The 25755-nt window shown below is 31.9% G+C and overlaps 9 protein-coding genes and 1 non-coding gene across 10 annotated transcripts; 5 read left to right on the top strand and 5 right to left on the bottom strand. All coding sequences in view use genetic code 12, as the record gives it.

Annotated features, from left to right (window-relative positions):
- Window positions 1-26: 26 nt before the first annotated feature.
- Window positions 27-2139, bottom strand: DFJ63DRAFT_335573 (uncharacterized protein; the record flags this gene model as incomplete). Its single annotated transcript, XM_064908229.1, has 2 exons — window positions 27-56; window positions 91-2139. 2 exons carry the CDS (start codon window positions 2137-2139, stop codon window positions 27-29), a joined length of 2079 nt encoding a protein of 692 aa, XP_064761591.1.
- Window positions 2140-2287: 148 nt separating this feature from the next.
- Window positions 2288-3358, top strand: DFJ63DRAFT_313383 (uncharacterized protein; the record flags this gene model as incomplete). The annotated part of the gene is made up of 1 exon (XM_064906161.1): window positions 2288-3358. The coding sequence occupies one exon, from the start codon at window positions 2288-2290 to the stop codon at window positions 3356-3358; it is 1071 nt and encodes a 356-aa protein (XP_064761590.1).
- Window positions 3359-3426: 68 nt separating this feature from the next.
- DFJ63DRAFT_151337 (uncharacterized protein) lies at window positions 3427-7343 on the top strand. Its single transcript, XM_064903544.1, has one exon. The coding sequence runs from the start codon at window positions 3767-3769 to the stop codon at window positions 7298-7300; it is 3534 nt and encodes a 1177-aa protein (XP_064761589.1). The 5' UTR covers window positions 3427-3766; the 3' UTR covers window positions 7301-7343.
- On the bottom strand, window positions 7344-11148 carry BMS1 (GTPase). The gene has a single exon (XM_064903543.1). It carries the CDS (start codon window positions 10999-11001, stop codon window positions 7387-7389), a length of 3615 nt encoding a protein of 1204 aa, XP_064761588.1. The 5' UTR covers window positions 11002-11148; the 3' UTR covers window positions 7344-7386.
- DFJ63DRAFT_151335 (uncharacterized protein) lies at window positions 11149-12699 on the top strand. The gene has a single exon (XM_064903542.1). The coding sequence runs from the start codon at window positions 11297-11299 to the stop codon at window positions 12596-12598; it is 1302 nt and encodes a 433-aa protein (XP_064761587.1). The 5' UTR covers window positions 11149-11296; the 3' UTR covers window positions 12599-12699.
- A 101-nt stretch (window positions 12700-12800) lies between these two features.
- FLC1 (putative flavin adenine dinucleotide transporter) lies at window positions 12801-15553 on the bottom strand (the record flags this gene model as incomplete). Its single annotated transcript, XM_064905487.1, has 2 exons — window positions 13376-15553; window positions 12801-13330 (listed from the first exon to the last, which is right to left on the bottom strand). The coding sequence occupies exons 1-2, from the start codon at window positions 15204-15206 to the stop codon at window positions 12801-12803; spliced, it is 2361 nt and encodes a 786-aa protein (XP_064761586.1). The 5' UTR covers window positions 15207-15553.
- A 296-nt stretch (window positions 15554-15849) lies between these two features.
- On the top strand, window positions 15850-18460 carry DFJ63DRAFT_313378 (uncharacterized protein; the record flags this gene model as incomplete). The annotated part of the gene is made up of 2 exons (XM_064906160.1): window positions 15850-15973; window positions 17268-18460. 2 exons carry the CDS (start codon window positions 15850-15852, stop codon window positions 18458-18460), a joined length of 1317 nt encoding a protein of 438 aa, XP_064761585.1.
- A 413-nt stretch (window positions 18461-18873) lies between these two features.
- Window positions 18874-18946, bottom strand: DFJ63DRAFT_t81. The gene has a single exon. It is a non-coding gene; the product is annotated as a tRNA-Phe (tRNA).
- A 1941-nt stretch (window positions 18947-20887) lies between these two features.
- Window positions 20888-22312, top strand: DFJ63DRAFT_335566 (uncharacterized protein; the record flags this gene model as incomplete). The annotated part of the gene is made up of 1 exon (XM_064908228.1): window positions 20888-22312. One exon carries the CDS (start codon window positions 20888-20890, stop codon window positions 22310-22312), a length of 1425 nt encoding a protein of 474 aa, XP_064761584.1.
- Window positions 22313-22791: 479 nt separating this feature from the next.
- On the bottom strand, window positions 22792-25680 carry DFJ63DRAFT_313376 (uncharacterized protein; the record flags this gene model as incomplete). Its single annotated transcript, XM_064906159.1, has 1 exon — window positions 22792-25680. One exon carries the CDS (start codon window positions 25678-25680, stop codon window positions 22792-22794), a length of 2889 nt encoding a protein of 962 aa, XP_064761583.1.
- Window positions 25681-25755: the final 75 nt, after the last annotated feature.

The following is a 25755-nucleotide window of genomic DNA, read 5'->3' as shown; positions in this document are numbered from 1 at the left end:
ATGTGTTTTATGTCTAAATATATGATTTAATTGTTTTGAATCACGAATATCAAAGTCTTCATGGTAGACTCTCTTTTCTAATTTATTTACCTCTTCAGTACCTATTTGAGAAGAATCCATGCAAAGCTTATTCTCTACCCAGAAGGCATCGATTTGGTCTGCATTCAGATCTGTCTTAAGAAATGAAAATAATTTTCGCAGCAATTCATCTGATTTGAGCTCATCTTGAGATAATTCAGCTAATAATTCCAGTATCTCAGAATCCAAGGGACTTCCGTAGTCTTTCAAATATTGATAAATAAAGAATTGCAAACTATCATGTATATCTCCTCTTAAATTGGCTGATATTAGATTTTTGTAATGAATACGAGTTAACGGCAAGTTGTTTTCTTTGAAATATTGGAAAATAACTATAGAACACTTTTTTGCTGCAGAGGAATTCGATAATGAATTTAACATTATATCAAACAGGTCTGCATCAAGCCACTTCTTGATAAATTCTGAGTCTATGTGATTCAAAGTTTGTAATACTCTCACTTGAGCACTGAAGTTTTGATACAAGTTCAAATGCTCCAACAAACAATTGATGAATAAAGTTATTGTTTCCCTTTGAAACTTCGGATCTGACTGAAGATAGGCAATATGAATATGAACAAAATCGTTTAATATATGCAAGTTGGAAAGAATATTACCAAATTTTGAACTTTCAATATTTGAATTAGCAATTTTTCTAGGAAGTTTATCAATTTGTTCTTCGTCTTCATGAATCTTTTTGGCTATATTTGACCTTTTAACTAATGTTTTCTTCACGTTCTTATCATAATCATAATATTTCCAGAACCTGGTTGATAGAGGAGATGATATGTCCTTATACATGACTCTTTCTGAATCCCTGTCCTTATTCAATTTCAAAATGAATCCATTTAGGATACTCAAGACTCTTTTTATACTCTGGTCTTTTTCATCCTTGCTCGACAACTCTTCTTGTTTATCCCAATCATGCAGTAAATCATCATGGTTACAATATGATTCTATAATATTTATGCACAACTCTTTATTTAAAGCCTTCTCACCCTTTGCCAACTTATGTAGATAATGTGACTCTATTAAACTTAAAGTCAGATTCACATCACCAGTAGAACTTAATGTATGGAGCATTCTATGAATCAATTCATCATTGATCATAGTAAATCCACTATTGCTCAAAGTTAAATCATGAAGAACTGCTTCTTCAATGGATATCTTTGAATCTTTAAATCCTCTCATCACAAAGTTTCTGTACACTAAAATAACCAACTCATAGTTATTGTTGGATAAACCTAATTCCAAGAACTTCATCCAATCACCATCTTCTATAATTATATTCTTATCAATCAACAGTTGCAATAGATTTATTAAACCGATTATGTTGTTGTCTTGTAATAATGTGGGTAACATGATCTTACTTAAACTAGTTAGATCGTTTTGATTGATAGAATCATCTTCAAGGAGTTTTCCGAAATAATCCAACGCCAATTCGATTTGACCACTATTTATCAATATCCCAAGGTATGCTGCACGATAAAGTAGTCTTATCTCTTTATTATTTCTCATTTCTTTTACGTAAGTGTTCCAAATTGTGTTTAGGCTGTAAAGTTTGGTAAAATCATTACAGTTGGAAAATATCTGGAGGAGGTATTTTGATAATGCAAGCTTTTCTGAATCAGTTAAAGGATCAACTAAACTTGATTTCTCTAGTTGATAATGATTTACAGCTTCTAGGTAGATAGATATGCATGAGTTGATATTTACATTGTGGTCTGATGAAGCAGCTTGCAATAATAAAATGTATGTTTTAGTCGTCACTGGTAATTTCCAATGCTTTATTAGATCACAGTATTTCCAAAGAACTTTATGCCAATTCTTATCAACTAAATACTCCAAGAAGCTGTCTCTTGTATCAGGATCTTGGAGAATGTCGAATTCATCTTTATTAATATTTGAAATACTAGTACTACTTATTTTCGTGATTAATGATTTGAATTGAGTGTAGTCTTCTGCAACTATCTTTGAATGGAAACTTCGTCGTATTCTCAAGTCCTTCACATGACCAAGTGACACTGAAGACAGTACCCTTCCTATTCTTATACCTCTGAACATGAAATTAACTTTCATTCAATATGTCTTACCAGTGAAGATAAATAAATTTTGCGATCAAATATTTTTCAGTGAAGATGATTGAAAAAAAAAAATGTACAGAATAACGGTAACGTTTATAACTTATCTAATAGTACAACATTCAACCTTAATGTACAGACCGTTGATAGTAAGGCGATATCTTGCCACGTCTGCTGAATCTATCACTAAGCAACAGCAGTTTAATGTATTTGATAGATCTGCTAAATTGGTGCAGAGAACAAGAATTGCCAAATTAAATCCAGAATTATCACGAAAGAAAGAATACTTAAGAGATGAAGTTGCATTAAAGACTATTGAAAGATTGGCATTCATCACTAGAGATTTCACCAAGGTACTTGATTTCGGATCTCATCTGGGTAATTTATTAAAGAATTTGTGCATAGATACTGAGATACCACCTGGTGCAGATTATGCGGAAACAGAGATCACCAAACAACTTAACAATGATAAAAAGATAATTCAAGATAAAATCAAGCAACTTTACTTGTTAGATTCATCCAGTGAATTGCTTTATAGAGATATTAAAGAACCATTTAATCAACAATTTAAAGGTGAAGTGATTAGATGTGTTGCTGATGAAGAAACATTCGATCATGATTGTTTAAAAGAATCAGATCAATATGATGCTGTTATATCTAATTTATCCTTACATTGGATTAATGATTTACCACAAACATTAGCTAATATCAACAGAGTACTTAAACCAGATGGTTTATTCATGGGTACATTATTTGGAGGAGACACCTTATATGAATTAAGAACTTCATTACAATTGGCAGAATTGGAAAGAAAAGGGGGTATTTCTCCTCGGGTGTCTCCATTGGTTCATCTTAATGATATTGGATCTTTATTGAATAGAGCTGGATTCAGTATGTTAACCATTGATGCTGAAGATGTTATTGTGGGAGGATTTCCTGATATTGTATCTGTTTGTGAAGATTTACAAGCTATGGGAGAGCAAAATGCGGTATTATCTCGAGCTAATACTTTACCAAGAGATGTATTGTTGGCTGCCAATGAAATATATAAAAGTTTACATGGTGAGACTGATGCTGATGGTAAAGTCACATTACCTGCCACATTTAATATCATATTCATGATAGGATGGAAAAAGAGTGAAACTCAACCTCAACCTTTAGCCAGAGGTTCAGGTCAAGTTAATTTAAAGGATGTATTATAGATTAAAAGTTATTCATTGTAAATAGACCTACACAGTAAGAATCAAAATATTTTTACTAATTACATAATTGTTGTAGAAACTTCCGTAATAATTTTAGTTCATGATATTTCCTCGGTATAACTTTTCCATTTTCGGTGTCCCCACCCTCCCTCACCAAGTTCCAGGTCTAGTGACACAAAATATTTTTGATTGGAAAAACCAGAAATCATATGAACTAACTCTATCACAACTAGATATATCCTAACCCTGATTTCACTTCTTTATCAGATCTTGTATTGATTAGAGTCAAGTGATTACAGGAGTTTGTTAGGTATTGGTGTTGTTTATAAATTCAAATTCTAAAAAAGACGTGAAAGAATAGATAAGAAACGGTGCAAGACAAGCTGATAAAGATATCTAATATTGACAATGGCAAAATATAAATCAAATCGTAGTTCACCAGTTAAGGTGAGTCAACAGGTGGTCCTTCCAACTTATAGACTTGATTCCAACTTAGTCTTATTGCCAGGGATTATCTATAATGTTACATTTTCAAGATTTAAAGCAGCAGCTTTATTATACAGATTTAAGGAGCAAGTATCACAAATATCGATTATTAATAATCTACTTGGGGAATATGACTTTGACAATATCGAGGATGATAAGAACTTCAGTGAAGAAGAAGTCACTAGTCCAAGAGTTATCTCAACCGATGCTGTTAATGGAATCAAACAGTTTTATAAATACGAGTCTAACTTTAAGAGTTCTAATTCTTTAGTGGTTGCCAATTCCGATTTATCTGATATCGATTTAGCTCCTCAAAGTGACTTTGATTGGTTAACATTAGCTATAAAACCTAACTTTTCCAAAATTAAAGAACCTAAGGGTTCAAACGTTGATACAAAGGAGTATAATAATGTTGTTACCATTGTTAGAATTATCGGAATCATTGACGATACTACTAATATCAAATTAACATTACAAGCTATTACAAGAGGTCTGAAAGTGCCAGATAAGAAGAAATCGAAACCAAATGAACAATTAATTGATGTAGACTGGAACTTTGATATTCCAAACTTGAAAGAAAATTTCAAAACATTAAAGGAAAGTAGTTCAAATTTGTTTAAAGCTATGGACAAGTTCATCATTCAATATCGTCAAGCATTGAATAATCATTCATCCAATAGTAAAAACTCAAATTTATCCTTGGTAAATAAGAATTTGAAAAAGGCTCAGGAAAATCAAGCTTCTCAAATGACAAACAACGATGACAGTGATTTGCTTATTCTTAATCCGTTAGCTACTGCTTTATACTTGCAATTATCAGGGTCAAAGGATTTTTCAAAAGCATTTATCAGCTTACAAAAGTTATACGGTCAGTTTGGAGCAAATGATTCTGGTTTGAGTATTGATGGTAAATCTTTCTTAAGATTAATCGATCTTACTTGTGGTATTCTTCCATTTCCAAATAATCTTAAATTGAAATTATTACATAAAATTAATATTTCGGAAAGAACTGATACTATCGAAGAAATGATCAACCTATTAATTGAAACTTTTGAAAGCTTGAAACAAAATAATTCTTTTATTAGTCATTGGTTTTATAATGAAGCTACCAATATCCAAAAGGCAAATGTTGTGGCCAATCAATTGAAATCGATCAGATTATTATTAGAAGGCATGACCAAAAAGGCAATACCTACTGGTAATCGATCAACTGTTAGAGCTCCTAACACACCACCAAATACTCCAAATAATGCACCTAAAAATCGTCGTGTAGCTACAAGTGATCCCGAAGAAAACTTTGATGATGACGATGATGATGACGAAGATGATGAATTGAGAGCTATCACCAACTTTGTGAAGAATAAGTTACCAAATATTTCCACATTAACTGCAGATTCTAAGAGATTGATTGTCAAAGATTTTAAAAGAATAAAATCATCCAATAACGGCCCTGGAGGTGGTGGTAACTCTGACTTCCATGTTATACGTAATTATTTGGAAATCGTTATGGACATTCCGTGGGACAGATATGTAACAAAGTTTAAAACAAATAAAGACATTGACTTGGTTTTCGCTAAAAAACAATTGGATGATGATCATTATGGTTTAGAACATGTTAAAAGAAGATTAATCCAATATCTTGTTGTCTTGAAGTTATTAGGAATGAATGCAGAAAAGCAAATAAATATCTCCAATAAGAACAAGAGACCAGTGGATGATAAGAATGATAAAGATCAACTGCCTGATTCTAACTCATCTATTGTGATTGCAAATAACGATGAAACTTCAGTGGCTCATAAAGAAGCTCAAAGTAAAGTTAAAACTTCAATTACTGAAAGTCATATTGATCTGTTAGCAAATGAATCTATCAGAGTTACCAAGAGTAATAAGTCCCCAATTATTATGTTGGCTGGTCCACCAGGTACAGGTAAGACTTCATTAGCTAAATCAATTGCAGCATCATTAGGTCGTAATTTCCAAAGAATTTCATTAGGTGGTATCAAAGATGAAAGTGAAATCAGAGGACATAGAAGAACATATGTTGGTGCTATGCCTGGTTTAATCATCCAAGCTTTGAGAAAATCTAGATCAATGAATCCTGTGATCTTATTGGATGAAATTGATAAAGTTATTGGAGGTAATAGTGGAGGAAACAAATTTAATGGTGATCCATCAGCTGCTTTGTTAGAAGTGTTAGATCCAGAACAGAATAATTCCTTCATTGATCATTATTTAGGTTTCCCAGTGGATTTATCTCAAGTTATTTTCATTTGTACTGCCAATGAACCTCATAATATGACTAGACCATTATTAGATCGTCTTGAAATGATTGAAGTTGGAGCATATGATTTCAATGAAAAACTTATCATTGGTAAGAAATACTTATTACCAAGACAAATTAGAAGAAATGGATTTGACATTTCGGCCCTGACAAATGACTCAGTTAATATCTCAGATTCAGTAATGAAGAAAATCATTGTCGATTATACCAGAGAGGCTGGTGTAAGAAATTTTGAAAGAAGATTGGGTACTATTTGTAGATTCAAAGCAGTGGAATACTGTGAAACTATTGGTAATACCATGAAAGTCTACAACGCCAATGTTGATGAAAATGATTTACCTAAGTATTTAGGTATTCCATATAGTTCTGGTGATTTAACTAGTGCTGAGGGATCTTTATACAATAACTCCAGAGTGGGTATTGTCAATGGTTTATCTTACAATTCAGATGGTTCAGGATCTGTCTTAGTATTCGAAAGTATTGGTTTTGATAAGAGAATTGGAAATCCCAACAATACTAATTCTGGTTGTTCATTAAATATGACCGGTAGATTAGGTGAAGTATTAATGGAAAGTGGAAAGATTGGATTAACTTTCATTAAGCTGATGATCTATAGGAATTTATTGAATGTCAAAGACAAACTGGAAAACTATTTAATCGATAAGTTTAACAATATGGAAATTCATTTACATGTTCCAATGGGTTCTATTTCCAAAGATGGACCATCTGCAGGTATTACCATGGCATTGCTGTTCTTATCTGTTCTTTTAGATAAACCCATTCCAGCTGATATCGCCATGACTGGAGAAATCACATTGAGAGGTTTAGTTTTACCTATTGGAGGTGTTAAAGAAAAAATGATGGGTGCTCATTTGAATGGTAATATCAAGAGAATGATTGTTCCTCGTGAGAACAGAAAGGATTTGATCGAAGAATACGGTAGAAGTGTCGAAGAAGCTGGTGAGCCAGTTGACTCCAACTTGATGAATGAATTATTGAGAGACAATGAAGAGAACGATTTCAAAATGGAACAAGTTGAAAAGTTCTACTTAAAGAAATATGGTATTCAAATTTTCTACGCAAGAGAATTTTATGACGTTATGAGAGCGGTCTGGGGTGATAATGACCTTTTATCAAAAGCTGAAACTACAAGACTCCTTGAGTATCACATTTGAAGATTTTATAATCTATTTATTTATATTATGCAAATTAAAAAGTACATATTATGTAATTTAATATTCTATAACCTGTTGTAAAACTTTTATGAACGTTGTCTCTTACCAAAGGCATTAGCGTTACTTGATGGAAGTGATCTCTTTTTACCTTCTTTTTGGAAATATTCCTTCTTACGTTCTTTTTCCTTGTCCTTTCTGATTTCTTCCTTCTTAGCAATGGTCTTAAGTCTTTCTTTGAACTTCTCACTCTTCTTTTCTTTTCTCTTAGTATCCTTTTCTTTTCTAACTGTTGCAATCTTTTGCATCAAGTCTCTGGCTTTCTTTTCTTCGCCACCAACAACAACAGCTCTCTTTGCCATATATGTCTTCTTCTTTTGTGGCTTCATTTGATGAATTTGTGATTTGAATGGTAATGATTTCTTGATCGATTTTGGAACCTTCAAAGCATTAAATCTTCTTTCAGGTCTCTCTATCTTCTTATAAGCACTATCCGCGAGTAATGGGGTTGCGATATTGTTTTCGGCTCTTACTTGACCAGTTAATCTCATACCTCTCCATTGGTCATGATCTCCTAACAAATGCGAAGTAACAGGATTATAGAATTTCTTGACTGGAACAGGGTACCAAGTCTTCAAGAATATAGTATCAGACATCAAAATTTTATCTTCAAATGTAGCTCTGAAATGACCATCTGGTTTTGATAATGCACGTTTTATTTCTCCTCTGATACCAGAAACAGTTCTAATAGACGCACCTTCAAACTTGGCAACTTCTAATCCATTTGAGAACATATCTTTAACAAATGCTGTATTTCTGAAAATCTTAGATGGATGGCCAACTAATTTTAATTTCTTAACAATTTCAACTGAAGAATTTAAATCTTCAACGATACCAGTGGCAGCAACTCTGAAAGATCCAGTGGTGGATTTTTTATCAATAATATTAAAACCAACAAAGGTAGTATTTGGAGCGACTAATGGACCATAGAATGAAGCAAAGCAATAAGCATGCTCAGGGGTATATTTCAACATTCTATTTCTAGTTCTGGAATCAGAAGTGGTATATATTGGTAAGGTTTGGAATCTTCTCCAACCAAGGGAAAGGATTAATGGATCTTGAGATTTCAAGATCTTTTTGTGCCAACGATGTCTTCTGATTCTGACATTCATTATACCGAATCTAGATTCAGTTGAAAGTAAACCACCTAATACTATTGGATATTCTGGTTTTAAGTTATCAATGAATTCGCAAGGAATGTTCTCGAATACAATCTTAACATAAGAACCGGCTCTATAACCTTCAATCTTTATTCTTTGTTCAGGTGTCATATCTTCATATTCAGTTTTATTAATCTCCAATTGTTTAGCCATTTTACTCTTTTGGAAATCATACCAAGTTTCGGCTTCACCTCCTTCTGGATCATCTGCTCCAAATTCACGATCTTCTTCTTCTTCGAATTGCATCTTTAATTTGGCCTTCTTTTCAGCATTTAATTTTCTCTTTTCTTCAGTGGTTAAATTATCATAGTCTATATCTTCTTCGTCGTTGGACTTTTCATCCAATCCAAGATCGGCTCTTTCTTCCTCGGCATCAAAGTCGGCAAATTCATCTTCGTCGTCATCTTCTTCGTCGTTTTTGCCATTGGATTTGGATTCATTTTCTTCGTCTTCCAAGTCTTCGAAATCCCCATAAAGGTCTTCCTTTTCATTGTCATCTCCTTCTTCGTCATTTTCATCACCGTCTTCATTACTATTCAATTTTGGAGCAACCAAGAATCTAGATTTCAATGATTTATAACCATTTTCATACTCTTCATCGCTGTTTTCTTCTTCAACAGTTTCAGAACTGAACTTTTGTTTCAAAATTTCAATTGAAGGGTAGGTTGGTTGGAAGGTATCCAAGTCCGCAGATGCATCATTTGAATTTTTCTTAGTGAAGAAGTTTTCTTCTTCTTCATCCTCGATATCTTCTTCTTCTTCATCATCTTCGTTTTCACCTCTCCATCTTTTTATGACATCGCTTGGATCAATATTATTTAAATATAACAACTTGTTAATGTCCCACTTTCTAATAGCAGATCCCTTCAATCTGGCAGCCACATCAGCATATCCAGTTTCTTCGTCAGAGGATAAAGATGAATCTTCAACATATTCCAATTCATCATCTCTGTATTTTCTGGAGTCATTATTAAAATCGATTTCTACCATTTCAGGTTTATCGTCATCTGAGTTATAATGATCCTCATCTTCATCATCAGATAATTCATCATCAAATTCATCGTCTTCATTGATGGATTTACCATAGATGTTTGGTCTTCTTAAAGCTTTTCTACCAGTGTTAACTTTACCGATTTCTTGTTCATCATCTTCATCATCATCTAAATCAGATAACAATCCACCTTCGTGGTCACTATCATTTCCATTACTTTCTACGTTATTAAGAGCTTTAGAACTTGAGAACAATTGCAAACCTGGTCCTTCTTCAAGTCTTTCCTGCATAGTCTTTTGTACATCTTGTAAATCAGTAACCAATTTTTCACCTTCACCTAATTCATCATTATCTTTATCAAATGCTTCTTTGGCACCAACATCAATATAGACTGCATCTCTATCAACAAGAACACCTCCAACATCAGACATTGGAGCATAGATGATCTTTTGTTTGTCTTCTAATCTCTTCCTCCTTCTGGTTGTCTTGGCTACTTCTTGACCTTCAGCAGCGGCAGCTTTTGCCTTTTCTCTTTCTATTTCATCTAAACGTTGTTCGAAATAAGGAGTTGGACATGGATCTGGGAGTTTTTCTATGGAGTGAGCAAAGTAATCTCCAACACCAGCTATATGTATATGAGTGTCTTGTGATGGTAATGGTACACCATGTAAATAACCATAAACTGCTACTTTTCTATCACATTTTGAATTTTCAGCAATTTCTTGAGGATGAGTTAAATCTGTTATTCTATCAGCTAATAAATATGGATGTTCGTTACGCCACTTCAATGGTCTGAACTTCATAACAGATATAAATCTAGTTAAATTTAAAATTTCTCTATCAGGATATCTTCCGTTTATAACACCAGATAAATAAAATAATTTGGCACCTTGATAAACTTCAGTCCAGAAACGATGCTTTAATCTTTTCTTTGAAGTTCTTAAAGTAGATTGTGATTTAAATAAATCTAAATGAGTTGATACACCCAATACCCTTGGCATACCATGATGTTGAGCTATATTTAAAAATTCCATAGTTTCCATTTCTAAACCATAATTACCATCCACTAATAACAACACCAAGTCGGCAATTTTAGCAGCATCTATCATTGAATTTAAATCATTTCCAACTTCAAGGAATGTTAATCTTCTTCTTTTCCCACTTACTACTGTGATTGGTCCTTTAATTTCTGTTAAAGTAGTTTTAGCTAATCTTCTTACTAACGATTTTATTAAGGTGGTTTTACCTGTTCCTGGAGGTCCAACAACAGCAACTATGACAGGAGGTGGATCATCATCTGGAGTTCTATCCACCATAGGTACATGTAACTTTCTTTCATTTACATCATGAGAACGTCTTGCCATTCTTTCTAACTTTCTTGGAGCATTGAAAGCAAAAGCCTTTTTATTTTGACCATCTTGATGCAATTTCTTTTTGGCTGTGGTCTTAGGATTGCTTCCCCTGTGAGTCTTATTAGACTGCTGCGATTCCATCTCTCAAGATATTCTGAACAGTGGTTGGACTTGTAATAGGTAGCTAAAGTATCAAATCTTAACCTCTGATGCCATCTTTTAGCATCTTTTTTTTAAGAAGCATCACATCTCTCTAAATTTTTTTTAGTCTCAAAAATTCGGTCATGTGACCAGAAATTTTTCAAAATTTTTTCTTTTTTCAATTACAGTGACACAAAAAAGTTAATTTGGCGGCTAAAATCTATTTGCAACAAATTAATTCCAATGGGTTTACACCAACTATGTTCATGTCATACCATATTTTGAATAAGATTCAATGAATATACAGTATATTTGGTTACTACTAGTTTTTAATGCGATCAAGGTAGCTCATGCAACTTGGTATTTCCAAGAAAATAAGATATGTGATCCTGGTGGCAGCAATACAATTCCATTCACTGGGTTCAAAATTAATCGACAATATAAGATTGCTGGTTTATTACATCCTGTCAGTATGCATTTTCTAGTTTTAACTCATTGTAACCATGGAAAGGTTGATTATCTGAAATATATTAGAACAGAAAGTAGTTCAAGTGTGGATTGGGAAAGACCTTTCTGTATGTTCAAACCTAAGTTAGGTGATATGTTAACTCTTCCCCCAGATGATACAATTCAAAATTTAATAGATAAGGAAGTAGACGAGGAAGTTTCAAAGATAGAAATCGAAGGTACCAAGCTGTTAGAGTTTAAACAAATAGTATTAGAGAAGGTTCAAACCGCAAAGAAATATCTTAGACATATATTTGATATGACACTAGAGAAACTCTCTAGTGGAAATGCAATACAATATACTGGAAAAAAATCATATTCACATCATGAAGATATTAAGAGTGCTGATCCACAGTCTACAATGGAGTGGGAATCCAGGAATTTCGCTTGTTACAAGATGGCTAGAAGAAGGAAATATGCCAAACAGAAATTATCATTTTATGTTCCTCAAACATTTGTGGGTGGATTATTTGAATGTCTAATACCAGCTGATAAAAGACGGGAAATATTTCAACAATTTTCTACAAGTGATTTTATTAAAACATTAGATTTTGAATGTGATTCTTCACTCTCTAAACCTATTCTGCCTTTAATAGCTGCTGATACTACAAAACAATGGTTTAAAAATGATTTATTGAATATATTTAATCCTGCTTTAGTTCAAACCATTCCATATTTATCAACATCCACTTCACTTAATATTCGGTTTTCTTCCACCAATACCCCAGATATGTTTGGAGATACTTGGGCTACTAAAATAAGAGTAAATGAAGATTATGATTATTCTGAAGCTGATATTCATGTAATATCAAAAGCTGTTTCGATGACGGCAAATTATTTACACAAGCTTACATCACCTATTGATTTTAATAATTTACTTAAAAATCATTTAAATTGGGCAGATGAACTGGAAAATCCTAGTTTAACAGTTGAAGATAGTATATTATATAAGCTTTCTAAAGCAATTTCATCTGACCAAAAATCAAATTTATTCTTATCATTTGGACAACAAGGAATTGAATATTTAACCAGAATTCAAGAGATTTGGGATACTACTTTTGGGGAACAAGATAAGAATAATAACGACTAATAAACTTGTATATATATAGTACTTTTACATAAAAATAGAAATTAGTTTAACGAATATAGAAAAACAAACAAAACTAACTGACGGAGAAAAAAGCAATCTAAAAATAAGATGGAACCCAAAAGTAGAAAAATATAAAAATGATGATTAACAATTATAGTACAATGAGGAGGGGTATATGAGGAAAATGGTTAACTTAATTAAATTAAATTAAATCTTTAGTGTTTGTAGGGGCTGAATAGTTTGAAATATTTGATTCATTTCTATTATGTTGAGTCATACGTGGAGCAGTATGAGTGACATCTTCATCAAAATTATCATAATCATCATCATAATCTTCATCATTTGTATTGATTAATGTATCACTCATTCTGATATTACCCTTTGTATTACTTGAATCTGATGAACTACTTACTAAAGTTGTGTCTTTATTAGTGTTTGAATTTTCATTTGGTCTTCTTGTAGATAATTTTCTAGCCACCATATTTTTCAATCTTGAGAAACCACCAGCAACACCATTTTGATTATCATCATTCAAACCTTTTTCATTATTAAATTTATCTTCATTTTCTAATGAAGGAGTTAAGATTTCATTACCACTAGTAGTATCATCTACACCTGAAAGATCATTTAATTTATACATTTGAGCTTCCCAATCGGTAGCGTGATCTTGAGCAGCCAAACCTAAAGCGGCAAGTTCACCATTACCATTTCCAGTATCTGATTGTAAATCATCTTTTTCATTAGGACTATTTGGATCTTTTTTATCACCAAAGAAACCACGTTGTTTAACAGATGATTTTCTTTGGAATGATGATCTATCATCTTTAGCAGGAGCAAATCTTGCATCTGGATTCTTTGAAATAACACTCATAACAATCAAGACAATGATGAATACTAAAAGAATTAATGAAAATCCAGCATTTAAAATGAAAAATACCCATCCCATAATAGAAGCTACTGGAGCCGGTTGACCAAATAAATCGGAAAAGAAAAGGAAAAGGAATGAATTAGCAGTGGTAACGATGGAAATTAAATAATTCAAGATATTGGTTGGCTTATTTAAATAAGGACTTTCATAAATTAAATAAATGGTATAAGCAAGATCAACAATGAATAAAACCATGGATGATACTTTACCTGAACCTTGACATAATCCAATGAAAATACCTTTGACTAAATTATAAGATAAAAGCACCACACCGAACCAATATTTGTTGGCATGAAACATGGTATAACAATAACCATATTTATTTAAAAATTTACCATCCCCATATAAGATAGCAGCTGGATTTTTATGTTTTTGAATTGATCTTCTTCCAAAGGTTAAAGTCTTATAATAAGAATATGACAATACACCTAATGGCAAGATAAGGAATAAAACTGCTAAAACAATCACAGCTGGAGAATCTTGTTGCATGAATTCCCATAATGAAAGGATAATCAATTGAGTAAAACCAATATAAATGTATCTTAATAATGAACCTTTTAAGATTTGCAGGAAATTTAATCTAAAATGAGAAAAAGTTCTATTTTTTAATTTTCCTGATCTATATAATAAATCCAAGATTGATTTTATAATGACTAAAATGAAAATTAAAAGATAACCCATTAAAATGAAAAATGTGAAACCAGTTACGACAATAGAAGTGACTTCAATATTTGAATCATAACCAATTCTTTCAATACCTCTTAACACAATTAAATTACTATTACCTTGTAAACCAAAATCAAGAGATCTTTTAGCATATTCATGAAGATTATCAAAGAAATCAAGAGCTCTTTGAACTAAGATTTGTTTGGTAGTACCTTTGAAATAAGTAGTTGGGGTACCACCAGTAGCTTGAACATACCATCTAAAGATATCTTGCATGAATTCGACTTTGATTAAACCCATTGACCAAGCTAAATTTTCAGCCCAAGAACTTGCAATAGGTGGAACTCTTTCAACGTGTTGCATTGAAACCACTACTACACTTTGGAAATAAAGGAAAAGAGATACAGCATTTGCTGAAATATGAGACGCAGCATTTGAATTACCAAAAGTTGATAAGATAGCTGCGATTAACAATCCTAAACCAGCAATAATGGCAGTAGCCCATTTTGCTCCAGTTTGATTGATAGTTTTACCATTAGTGAAACTTGCTTGTAAACAAGATAATTGAACCCCGGTTGATGCATCTTTAACAATGACTTTAACCACAGCATCGATATCAGGGACTAAATAAGCAATACCAGGAATATCTTTAACATAAGATTCACTAATATATTCAATCGATTCAACTTGTAAAGCCCCAGGATAAACAGGACAAAATTGTTTCCAACCTAAGGTACATAAATCGATATCTTCTTCAATGATTACAAAGCCATAAGCATAAACTTGAACATGAGCTATGACATAAGTTGAGATTTCAGTAGTTAAATCAAGAGAATATCTTAAAGATTTATCATCTGGATTAAAAGTAACATTAAAATATGATGGAGAAATTTGAGAATTTTGCATACATGTTACCAAGGAGGTTGCAGAAAGAGTTCTATCAGCAAATATAGGATTGATGATGAAAGATAGAAGGAGAAACAAGAACCAGCTTGATTTCTGTATTATCAACATTATGAAGTGGATATGTGTGGTGGGGTATCTATTAAAATATGCTCTATAGTAAAAGGCACGGGTTGGGTGATATGATATGATATATGATTTGATTTAATGTACTTCTATGCTATGAATATGAATATGAATATTATAGACTATAAATGATGCCAAACGAAAGTACTAGTTTACAACTTGATTCTGAAGGGGTATATACTATATTAAAAATTGATTCAGACAACGATGTAAACTTCTGTATTAAAATCAAAAATGGAAAGCAAAAAAAAAAAAAAAAAATTTCTTTTTCTTTATTTCAGGGATTTGATCCGTAGTTAGCGAATGGATAGATTTAGTGCAATTTACAAGATAGCAAAACCCAGATAAGATGGTAAGATGGGTTGGTTAAGTTGATTGATTGATGGATGGATGGATCAACTCAGATTGATGGATGATTGATGATAAACAAACAAGAAACCAGAAAGAAACAAAGTGGTTGTAAATAAAAAAAAAATTTGAAGTGTTTCTTCTACTTCTTCATTTCCTTAACTATGGTAAGATTTAAAGGCTTGGCTGTAACTAACTACAAACAAATTTTTTGGGATCAATAATGTCGGTGCCGCTCCTTCTATAAATAACCTTCCATGTCGTACAAAAACATTGAAAAATGTCTCCTTGTAAATCAATCAACGCCAAATTACGAAAGACAAATAATAAAAACAAAAAATGGAAAAATAGCGTGTTCCGCGTCTTTCGATTTAAACTAGAGTTCCGGGGGTGTGACATTTCCCGTGAGTGGTATACATTACAAGGTCGGAGATCTTCTCTCTTTCTCTTACTCTATTTAGATCAAAGTGATTTGAACCCTTATAAGTATGTGTGTTTATTTATTTATTTATTTATTTATTTATTTATTTATTTATTTATTTATTTATTTATTTATTAATTTATTTGTTTATTTGTTTATGTTTATTAAGTTAATAATTATTTAATTTATGATTATGACATTTCGCGTATCAATATAGACAGTTAATATCATAATGATCTTATGTACTAACATCAATAATGATCAACTACACTGTAAACAATTGGTATAGAAAATAAATTATTATTTAATAATGACAATAAGATCAAGTCAGAGATAGTAACAACTTGATGAATAGGGGCTGTATCATATGGTTAACCATTCTTGACATACTTGACTTCATTCTTTCACGTAATCTGATTGCAATTATAACCAAAGTAACTATGTCAAGTTAAGCCAAGACCAATCAAATCACACTTGACTCTGAACAAAACTTAAAGTCATTGCCAAGTTAACATAATGATGAGGTATAATTACAATTGGTAAGTTACATTTACAATTGATCAATGAACATTCCTATTACAACAATAACTAAGTAAAAATGTGGGGTTTAACTGGACATAGCTTGGCAAATAATAGAGTTTAAGTAGTTGCGAAAATTTTCCAGTTGAATTTCAATTCCTCTACCTTATTTTCGTTAGCGTTTTATTTCATGAAATTGATTCATATTAATAGAATATAATTATTTGAATAGTGTATAGAGTATTGTAAGTAGTACACCTATACTATTACCAACTATCATTCTATCACATAATCATTTTAACGACTTAAGATTCACCTTGTACATATAAATAATTTGAGTGCTCGTAAATAGAAATTTTTTCTTACAGAAAAAAAAAAAAAAAAGAAACAAAAATAAATCTCGCTGGAAGAAAGGAAGAAGAAGAAATAAAAAAAATCATCACCATTTTAAATATCGTCTCCACAAATAAACATCTATATTGTACTTTGTTATTACCCATTCGTTATAGATATATCTTAGTAGTCTCAACTTCCACTATCATATACGTTCACACTTACACCACTTCAACGTTTTCCACTTGTACTTGAAATTAACGCTTCTGCTCCAAGCTTAAACCTTATCATTATACATCATTTCATATCATATTATTTCATTTCATATCATTCATCTTTCATCATTTTGGATTTGTTTTGTTTTTCTTAGTTCAGTTTCTTTCATCTCTTGCATTGTTACCTTCTTCATATTAATATCATCCCAGTCGTCATGGCTTATGTCAAAGATATAAGTGATATACCGTTAAAAAAGACTCAAGAAACTTTTGTCGATGATCCAACTTCGATTGATGAAGTCTTTATTGATGATCTTGTATTTGATATAAATCATGGTATTAAAAATATAAATAAACTTCATGTATTCCATGCCATAGTTGTGTTATGTACAACTTTAAAGGATATCATCAAATTACAATCAAATCCAGAGTTATTTCAAAAATTTAAACATCAACAATTATTGAAATACGGTATAAATTTAGATGATTATAAATTAACTCCTCCGCCACCTTTACTTTCTACTTCATCATCCGTATCCTCATCAGATCCAACTTCAAGAGTTCCAACCATATTATCATCTTCAATTATTCCTCCTGGAAGATCTTCAACTCCTCCTTTATCACCTCCATTGAAATTTGCTAAATTAAATCGTAATGATACAAATACAGAAAATTTCGAATCATTAAGAGAATCAACTCCAAATTCTTTGTCTAATAGTGAACTGAATCAAGATGAAAAAAATGAGGATGATTTACAAGATGATACCACTAATGAGAACATTGATCAATCGAATGATGATAATGAAAGTCATGATAATTATAACAATAATGAACAACAAAGTAATGCTCCTTATATACCTATAGATGAATTGATCAAAAATTGTTCATTGGAACCAATTGAAAATCCTATCACTGATATCAATAATGATAAATTCTTTAAAGAATATCAATATAATCAAGATTTAAAAAGACAACATCAAACTACTCATTTATTAAAAAGTTTTAAATTATTGAAAATTCCTCCTTTAACCATTGATCAATTTTTAATTAGAATTAAAACTTATTCATCATCCATTTCAGTGAGTTCTTATATTCATTCTGCTTCAATGTTATTTAAATTATGTATCTTATTAGATATTGTCCCTTTAACTGAATCAAATGTTTATCGATTAATCCTTGCTTCCATAAGATGTTCAACTAAGAAATTAGAAGATGTTTATCAAAAACAAAAATCTTTTGCTACAGTGGGTGGAATCACCACCAAGGATTTGTTTAGATTGGAAGTTTCTTTTTTATATCTTTGTAATTTTAAATTAATCATTAGTGAAAATGTCCTTGATAATTTCTTAACTACTGAATTCACTGCATTAAGAGGATTCTGTAAAGATCATTTTGAATCATGAATGAATCCACCATACAATCATATCATTTTTATTCCTAGACGCTAATTTTTTTCTATTCTTTGGTCAATGTAATCTTCATTGCACCTATTTACTACACATTTTTTTACGTTTCTTATATAATTATTTTAGTTGTAATGATTAATGAATACATATATATATATATATAAATTACAAAATAATTACTGAGGGAAAGACCCCTAGCGAGAAAGTAAATTTTCTCTCGCTAAGACCAATTGCGGGAGAAAAACATTTAGTGATGATTTTTTTCTTTCCTTCGCTAAATAGATTTCTATTAAAAGTTACACCAACCAACCTAATAATGATCTATTTTCAATAAAAATAACATAACTATGTTGACCATAGGTTGAGCTATACGTCTAATTCAAAAAAATAAAGGTTATATAAAAAAAGAATGCGATTTCTGTGGATCGAACACAGGACCTTCAGATCTTCAGTCTGACGCTCTCCCAACTGAGCTAAAACCGCAAAAGGAAAGTGCCCACTAAGGTTGTGTGGGTGCCCAAATTTCAGAAGTAACATTTTTAATGGTAGCTACACCGCGTTAAATCTTTGGCTGTCTTCGCTACTAACTCTCACTGCTGGAGATCGAAACCTCAGGGCGAACTTAATCGAGCCACTGAGATATTTATTTTGCAGACAGCTAAAATCTCAAATCTTCCAAGCAGGAGGCATTCACTCTAATGAATATTGAACTTGCTTTTCACCATTCTAGGTCCTGGTATTCTGTGGAGCTAACACATTTGTAACCAGTCGCAAAGAAGGTCTCCGTGCTAAGTTATTTTTCATGAAGTACTCCCTAGTGCTACTACCTAGTGCGGGGCTAGCGCTAATAGGCTTGAATTCGCTAATAGGTTTCCTATAGTACTACCTTTGTCTCCTAGTGCGGTGCTAGCGCTAATAGGTTTTGAATTAGGGTTCCTGTGTCACAAAGCATCCTATTGAAAGTCGCTAAACTTTAGGTACCTTTGGATAGTGATTAGGGAGGGGGCTAGCCTACAACCTAATAGATCGTTACCGACCTTTGCTGAACAGTCGCTAAACTGTATTTAGCTGCAATTTGGAATGTACTAATTCTGATCCTGGCAGGCTTCGAACCGCTAAGTTGTGTTTCACCTATTGCCGTACTAAGAATTTTCCTAGACTATTGCGCTATGAGTCTTTTCGACGAATTCTTAATTTTTCGGCTTTGACACACCGATTAAAAACTTGATTTTTGAAAATATTAAAATTTCGAAAAATTGAAAATTTTGACTCTTTCAATAGGATATTGATGGGTTTGAATATATTTCTCGGTTTATATAGTCGTTATGATTCTAATGAAGCTGATTTTATGTTGTTGTCTTTGTTTTTGATGATTTTCATATTTTGGAGTTTTACATATTTTGAAAATTGACTCAGAAATTGTAAAAACAGGTTTTAATCTGAAAATGGTTTATAGTATCTGTAAAAGAATGATCAAAATATCTTCTTTAATGAGTTATTTAAGCACTGTTAATAATTTAGAGTTATTGACAGTGTAGAATATGTTGTAACAACTACAATTGGGCAAATAGCATCATGTATGTAAGTACAAATACCGATAAGCATAAAGCAGTCAATGATACTCCTTATTCCACGTCCTTTAAATAGTTATAGTGTGCCTATAATACTGGTAGACTATGATAATTACATTACTGTATCTCTATGAGTCACTGATATTCAAGTGATCAAATATTTAATTATTGTTTGAGTCATTGAGTGATAAATAGCAGAGAAGAGGTAATGACAAACGATGAGGATCCCGATTCATACTATTATATCTTCTAATCCATACATTCATAGCGAAATAGACTCATAATAGATTATTTATACTTGTAATAAGATATATTTATAGACTAGAATTGTTAGTCATAGATTGATTGCGCTTTTTCTCTAATTATAGTATTTTTTTGTTTGACTATAATTAAATTCTAATTAAACTAGAACAAACTAATAGAACTAATTCAAACCAATTCTATCAACTTAAACAACCGCTATATCCTGAACATAATAGTTGTTAAACCATTTAAATAACATTATACACAAATCATAACAATCATAAAATCTCTTATCAGTTAACTGCAAAATGTAAACAAATATTAAAAAAGTGTTTGTGTAATGTTTTTATGATTGCGCACTCGTGGGGTAAAAGAGTTCCATTATCAGAAGAGAGAGAGATATTTTGGGTTCCATTTAATGGTCATACAAAATTTCAAGTAACCTAAAACTGTGATGATTTGTGAATACACGTTTGATCTCTTAAAATAGTAATTTGTTTATATTTAGTTTCACCATCTGATCATTTTTTTAAACGTTTAAATATCTTGTTGTTTTCTTTTCTTTTCTATTCTTCTATCAATGATTACCATACTATCAAGAACTAATAGAATGTCATCGAATGGTACCCGTTCAAGAGCTTCTGCTGCGGTAGCTAGCGCGTCTTCATCATCCTACATAACATCAACAAACTTCAGAGCTAATGCTTCCACTGCTACTGGTCCTGGTATTGCTACTGCTACTGCTACTGCTACCTCAAATTCTGCTATTCCACGTTCCATGCCATCAACATCATCAAGACATCATGATGTCTTGATTCCTCAACAATTAAATAATATCTTACAATCAGATAAGTTTGTTAAGACTCATTTTTCTAGTTTAGGATTTGATTTCTTACGTTTAGAATCTTATAGAAGATTCAAACATTTATTGTTTGTTGGTGGTGGTGGTATTATTAAAGAAGTGGTTTATGATATTACTACATTCATAAGAAAAGAATTAACTGATTCAAAATCAGAATCATCCAAGAAATTAAAGGATTTCTTAAGTTCAAATAATGCTTTATTAGAAGATGAAGATCCTTTCATCTCTTCAGATCAACAATTACAATTAAGACATTGGTTATATATAATATTTGGTTATTTATCTCAATCTTATAATGATAAAGAAGTGGAGAAATTCTTAGATAAAATAATTGATATTTATATGGATTCAAGAAATAAAACCATGTTATTACCAGAAATCTCCAATAAACAAGATCAATTTTCATTAAATTTATTAAAGGAATACTTTAACGATGCAAGAATCAATTATAATGCTTTATATTCTAAAAAGCAAAAACCTTTTATAACCTTTTATGAAGCTGCTCCAGGTAAAATCTATTTACCACCATTACCAAAGATTTATAATAAAGAATTATTAGTGAAAGCTTTAATGCATCGTGAATATTATAGATTATTATTGGTGCCTCAACATCCTTTCGCAAAGGAATTAGTGGCAAATGGTTATGAAGATTTGAATCATAAAGATTATTTGGTATTAAAATATGAATTATCATTCTTAGATGGTTTAGGAGATTTATTCTTGGCTCATGAAACTTCAAGATTGATTTATGAACTCTGTAAGGATACCAATAAAGTGGTTAATAATAATACTTATCAATTATTAAGAATCATATTGGCTACCAATACCTTATTATCAAAATTAACAGTGGCTTATAACTTACATAAAGGTCTTAATGATCAAGTCATACAACAGATTATAAGATCAGAATATCTTCCACATTTATATACGGGTCAATTACATCCAGAAAGAGATGCAGTTGAAACTCGAATTTATGAAGAAGAATTCTTAGGTGATTATTTCGAATGTTATATGGCAGCATTATTAATTGAACAACCTCAAGTGGCAGAAAAATTCATAAGTGATATCTATAGTGAAATATTAAGAGTTATAACTGTTGTTTTACCACCTCAAATAACTTATAAAAATTGGACTACAGGGATTTTAGGTAGAAGTCTTTACCATAAAAACTGATAGGTCTGTGTGATTTCTTTCTTTGGACTTTTTTTTTCTTTTTCAATTCTTCATTATTTATTCAATGGTTCTGGTTCTCTGCTTTTCATTTCATTTATACCCCCTTTTATTAAAAATCGTCATTTCTTACAGCACCAGTTGCGTAACACATCTTTTTAGATAAAACATAGATATTATAGTTTTTTACTTTTCTTTTCTTTTTTTGCTTTTTTTTTAATTTGTTATTTACATAAATATATTCGTTTCAAATATAAAATAGATTAATATACAAGATGTACGTACTATATTTAAAAAATTCTATTACAAACATATTCTAACTTTCAATTAAGAATTGAAGACCAGCAAACTTAGCAAAAGACAGGAGATTGATTATACAATCAAGAAATGAAAAAACATTGAACAAAAAGCACCGAATAGAATTAAAAATTAATGGATCAAATAGTTTATTTTATAAAACAATTCCGAGGAAAGAAATAAAATTAGTTTTGGGCTTGTTGTTCAACTGCTTTCACGCTAAGGAATTTCTCATCTGTAGTATTGACAATTTCATCTTCATCACTACTTTCCTCTGATTTATCATTAGAATTATCATTAGTATCTTCGTCATCGTTGATATCAAAACCAAGTAATTTACTGAGTGAGTTGGCTGGTCGAAGTGATGGTGTCGGTGAAGTTACTTTCTCTTTCACTTCCGCAACAGACTCTATATCATCTAAAGATGGTAATAAAACTTTCCTTATCAAATCTTCAGGCTCTTCAGCCAGTTCATCTGTTTTAGCTGGAATTGAGACGGAGTCTTTCTTATTAGGAATCGAAATTTCATTTGAAACTTCATTTGTAGTTTCGTCTGTAGTCGAATTAATTGGCACAAGTATGACTTCATTTTCAACCGGAGCAGATTCAGCTTGAGCAGGTTCAACTGGGCCCGATTCAGCTGGTGTAAGCTCAAGTGGAGCAGTTTGAATTGGAGTAGATTTGACAGGTGCTGATGATTCAGTTGATTCTAATTTTACAATTCCAAGCTTCTTTTCATTTTTATCTTTCATGAAATCAGCAAAACTACGCTTTGGAGCATTTGAAATAACTACTGCATCAACTTTCTCAGGCTTGACATTACCAAACTTTTCCGGTTCATCATTATGACCATTAAGCTCTTCAATTTTTGGATAAATATCATCTTGAACATCTTCCATATAATTTTCATTATTGTTAGCATATTCATCATCAGGAGAAAAATCGTGATCATTTTCAGGTATAAGAATAGGAATATCTGAAAATGTTACTGATTTATGTTTCTTAGATTCCAAATATGGTCTACGGACTATAATACTTGGAAGTTTTGCAACCAATTTTGAAATTTTTGGATTTTCTTTTTCATCATATGTAGTATCATCAAAATCACTCGAGTCAGATGCTGAAGCTGATGAGACTTGATGATGAACATGTCCTGAAATTGGTGGAGCAAGATGCATCTGTGAGCGTGGTGGTCTTCTTTCTCTTAATCCAGCATATCCATTACCATTCAGATTAGAGCCAAATATACTATTACTCTTGGGAACCGAAAAGATATTTCTGGGAGCTATATTTCTTACTTTGCCTGAGTTTGTTGTTTCTTTGAATATGCTATTCGCTTGTCTAGGACTCGTCTTGGGAGATGAAGCCCGTTGAGATGGACTGAAATGCTTTCTGATTGATTCTGATACAGGAATGCTTGCCGAAATACCTAAATCATCTACGGTAGATGCAATAGTTGATAAAGCTGTGCTTGGCGAACCTGTTACAGACGACGATTCTGTAGTAACAACATCATCATGAAAATCACTTCTTGGTGTTTCAGGTTTTTCTGGTTCCGTATATTGATGAGATCCAATTCCATCTTCAGTAACAACCAATTGTAAACTACCATGATTTTCAATTTCACTGCTTGGTAAATCTAACTCATGATCAATCTTTTCATCAATTATCATCCTATCTTGATGTGAGCTTATTTCTGAATTAAGGCTGATAGAACTATTCCCATTTTCTTTTTTTTGTTCGACAACAACCTTGGGTTTCTTTGGACGATTCATAATTAATTCAATCGTAGGTTCTAATATCTCAGAATGAAGAAGGGTACGTTGCTCAGGAAGAGGCGTCATGTTCTTAGGCACCCCAAGTGGATTGACATGCTTCAATAAATGACTTTCAAAATGCTTGATTTTCTGATAAAGAGATCCTAATTTCAGGTTTGGATCATATTCTACATCTGATGGAATATCAATAGTATCATGTGGAGTTGGAGATTTCTTTTGCAAGGCAACTGTAGCTATAGAAATAGGATCAGAAAGGTCAGCATCTATTACTTCTCTCTTTGTTATTGACTTTTCAGATGACCCTGTATTTGAACCTGACTTTGAATGTGATTGCGATTTTTTAGGAGACTTTTTGGATGGTGAAGTCTTTTTAGATTTTGATTGACTCGCAGAAGAAGGGGATGGTGGTGGATATGAAGTATATAAGGCTATTTCAGCTGCTTGCTTTGCAGCTCTAGTACCTCTATTGGAGGTGCTAGGAGGATCCGAATTCATAGTTATTATTAAACTTTTCATTAAAGCAGCTCTTTTACCCACACTTAAAGATGGTGACTTTTTATCGAGCTTGTTTTTATTCTTGAAAAGATCCATCACTTCCAGTTTAGATATCATATCCTTACTAGAGCCTACGGGGTTTCTCTTTTTTGTTGGAGTTGAAGTAGTAGCTGCTTTTGTAACATTCTCAACGAATAAATCCTCCAGATCGATATCGGCATCATCATCATCTTCATCATCATTATAATCAATCTCTTCTTCATCTTCAACGCTCTCTGGACCACTAATATCATCCAATTGTGGTGGAGCTACTAACATTCCAGACGTGATTCTTTTCTTTCCTGGAAGTCTACTATCTTTAGCAGTAGCTGGAGATCTTCTTTTCTTAGGAATAATCCTATCACTACTTGGACTTTCAGCAGGAGGTGGAGGCAACGATATATTACTTTCATCTGCAGACTCATTAGCTGCCCCAATGGCCAAGAGAAGAGCATTTTTATTAGCTGAGAATGTGTTTTTCACAATGATTCTTAAGACATCACCATTTTCAAATATTTCATTGACCAAAAAATCAGGATCAAGATCAAAAGTGTCTTTATCTTGATATGCTTCTATAGTTAGATGGTCTTCTTCAGGATATAATTTTGCAAACCTATTAGTTAAACCTCTTGAAATACTTGATAACTTTGCTTTTGATTCCACCAAATGAACAAATTTCTTGAAAAAATCAGGATTGATATTGGTGGTAGGAATCAAAGCAAAATAGTTTGGAATTAGTATGATCTGTAGTTTCACTTTCATATTGTATTTCTATAGTACTATTATCCAATTGGTGTCCATTGATCTAAAATGTTACTGATATCAAAAGTGTTCTGT

This window comes from Scheffersomyces coipomensis (genome assembly GCF_036884675.1).
Source record: "Scheffersomyces coipomensis strain NRRL Y-17651 chromosome Unknown DFJ63scaffold_4, whole genome shotgun sequence".
NCBI classification, from domain to species: domain Eukaryota; kingdom Fungi; phylum Ascomycota; class Pichiomycetes; order Serinales; family Debaryomycetaceae; genus Scheffersomyces; species Scheffersomyces coipomensis.
Note: the sequence above shows the minus strand (reverse complement) of the source record. Positions and strands in the feature narration are given on the sequence as shown.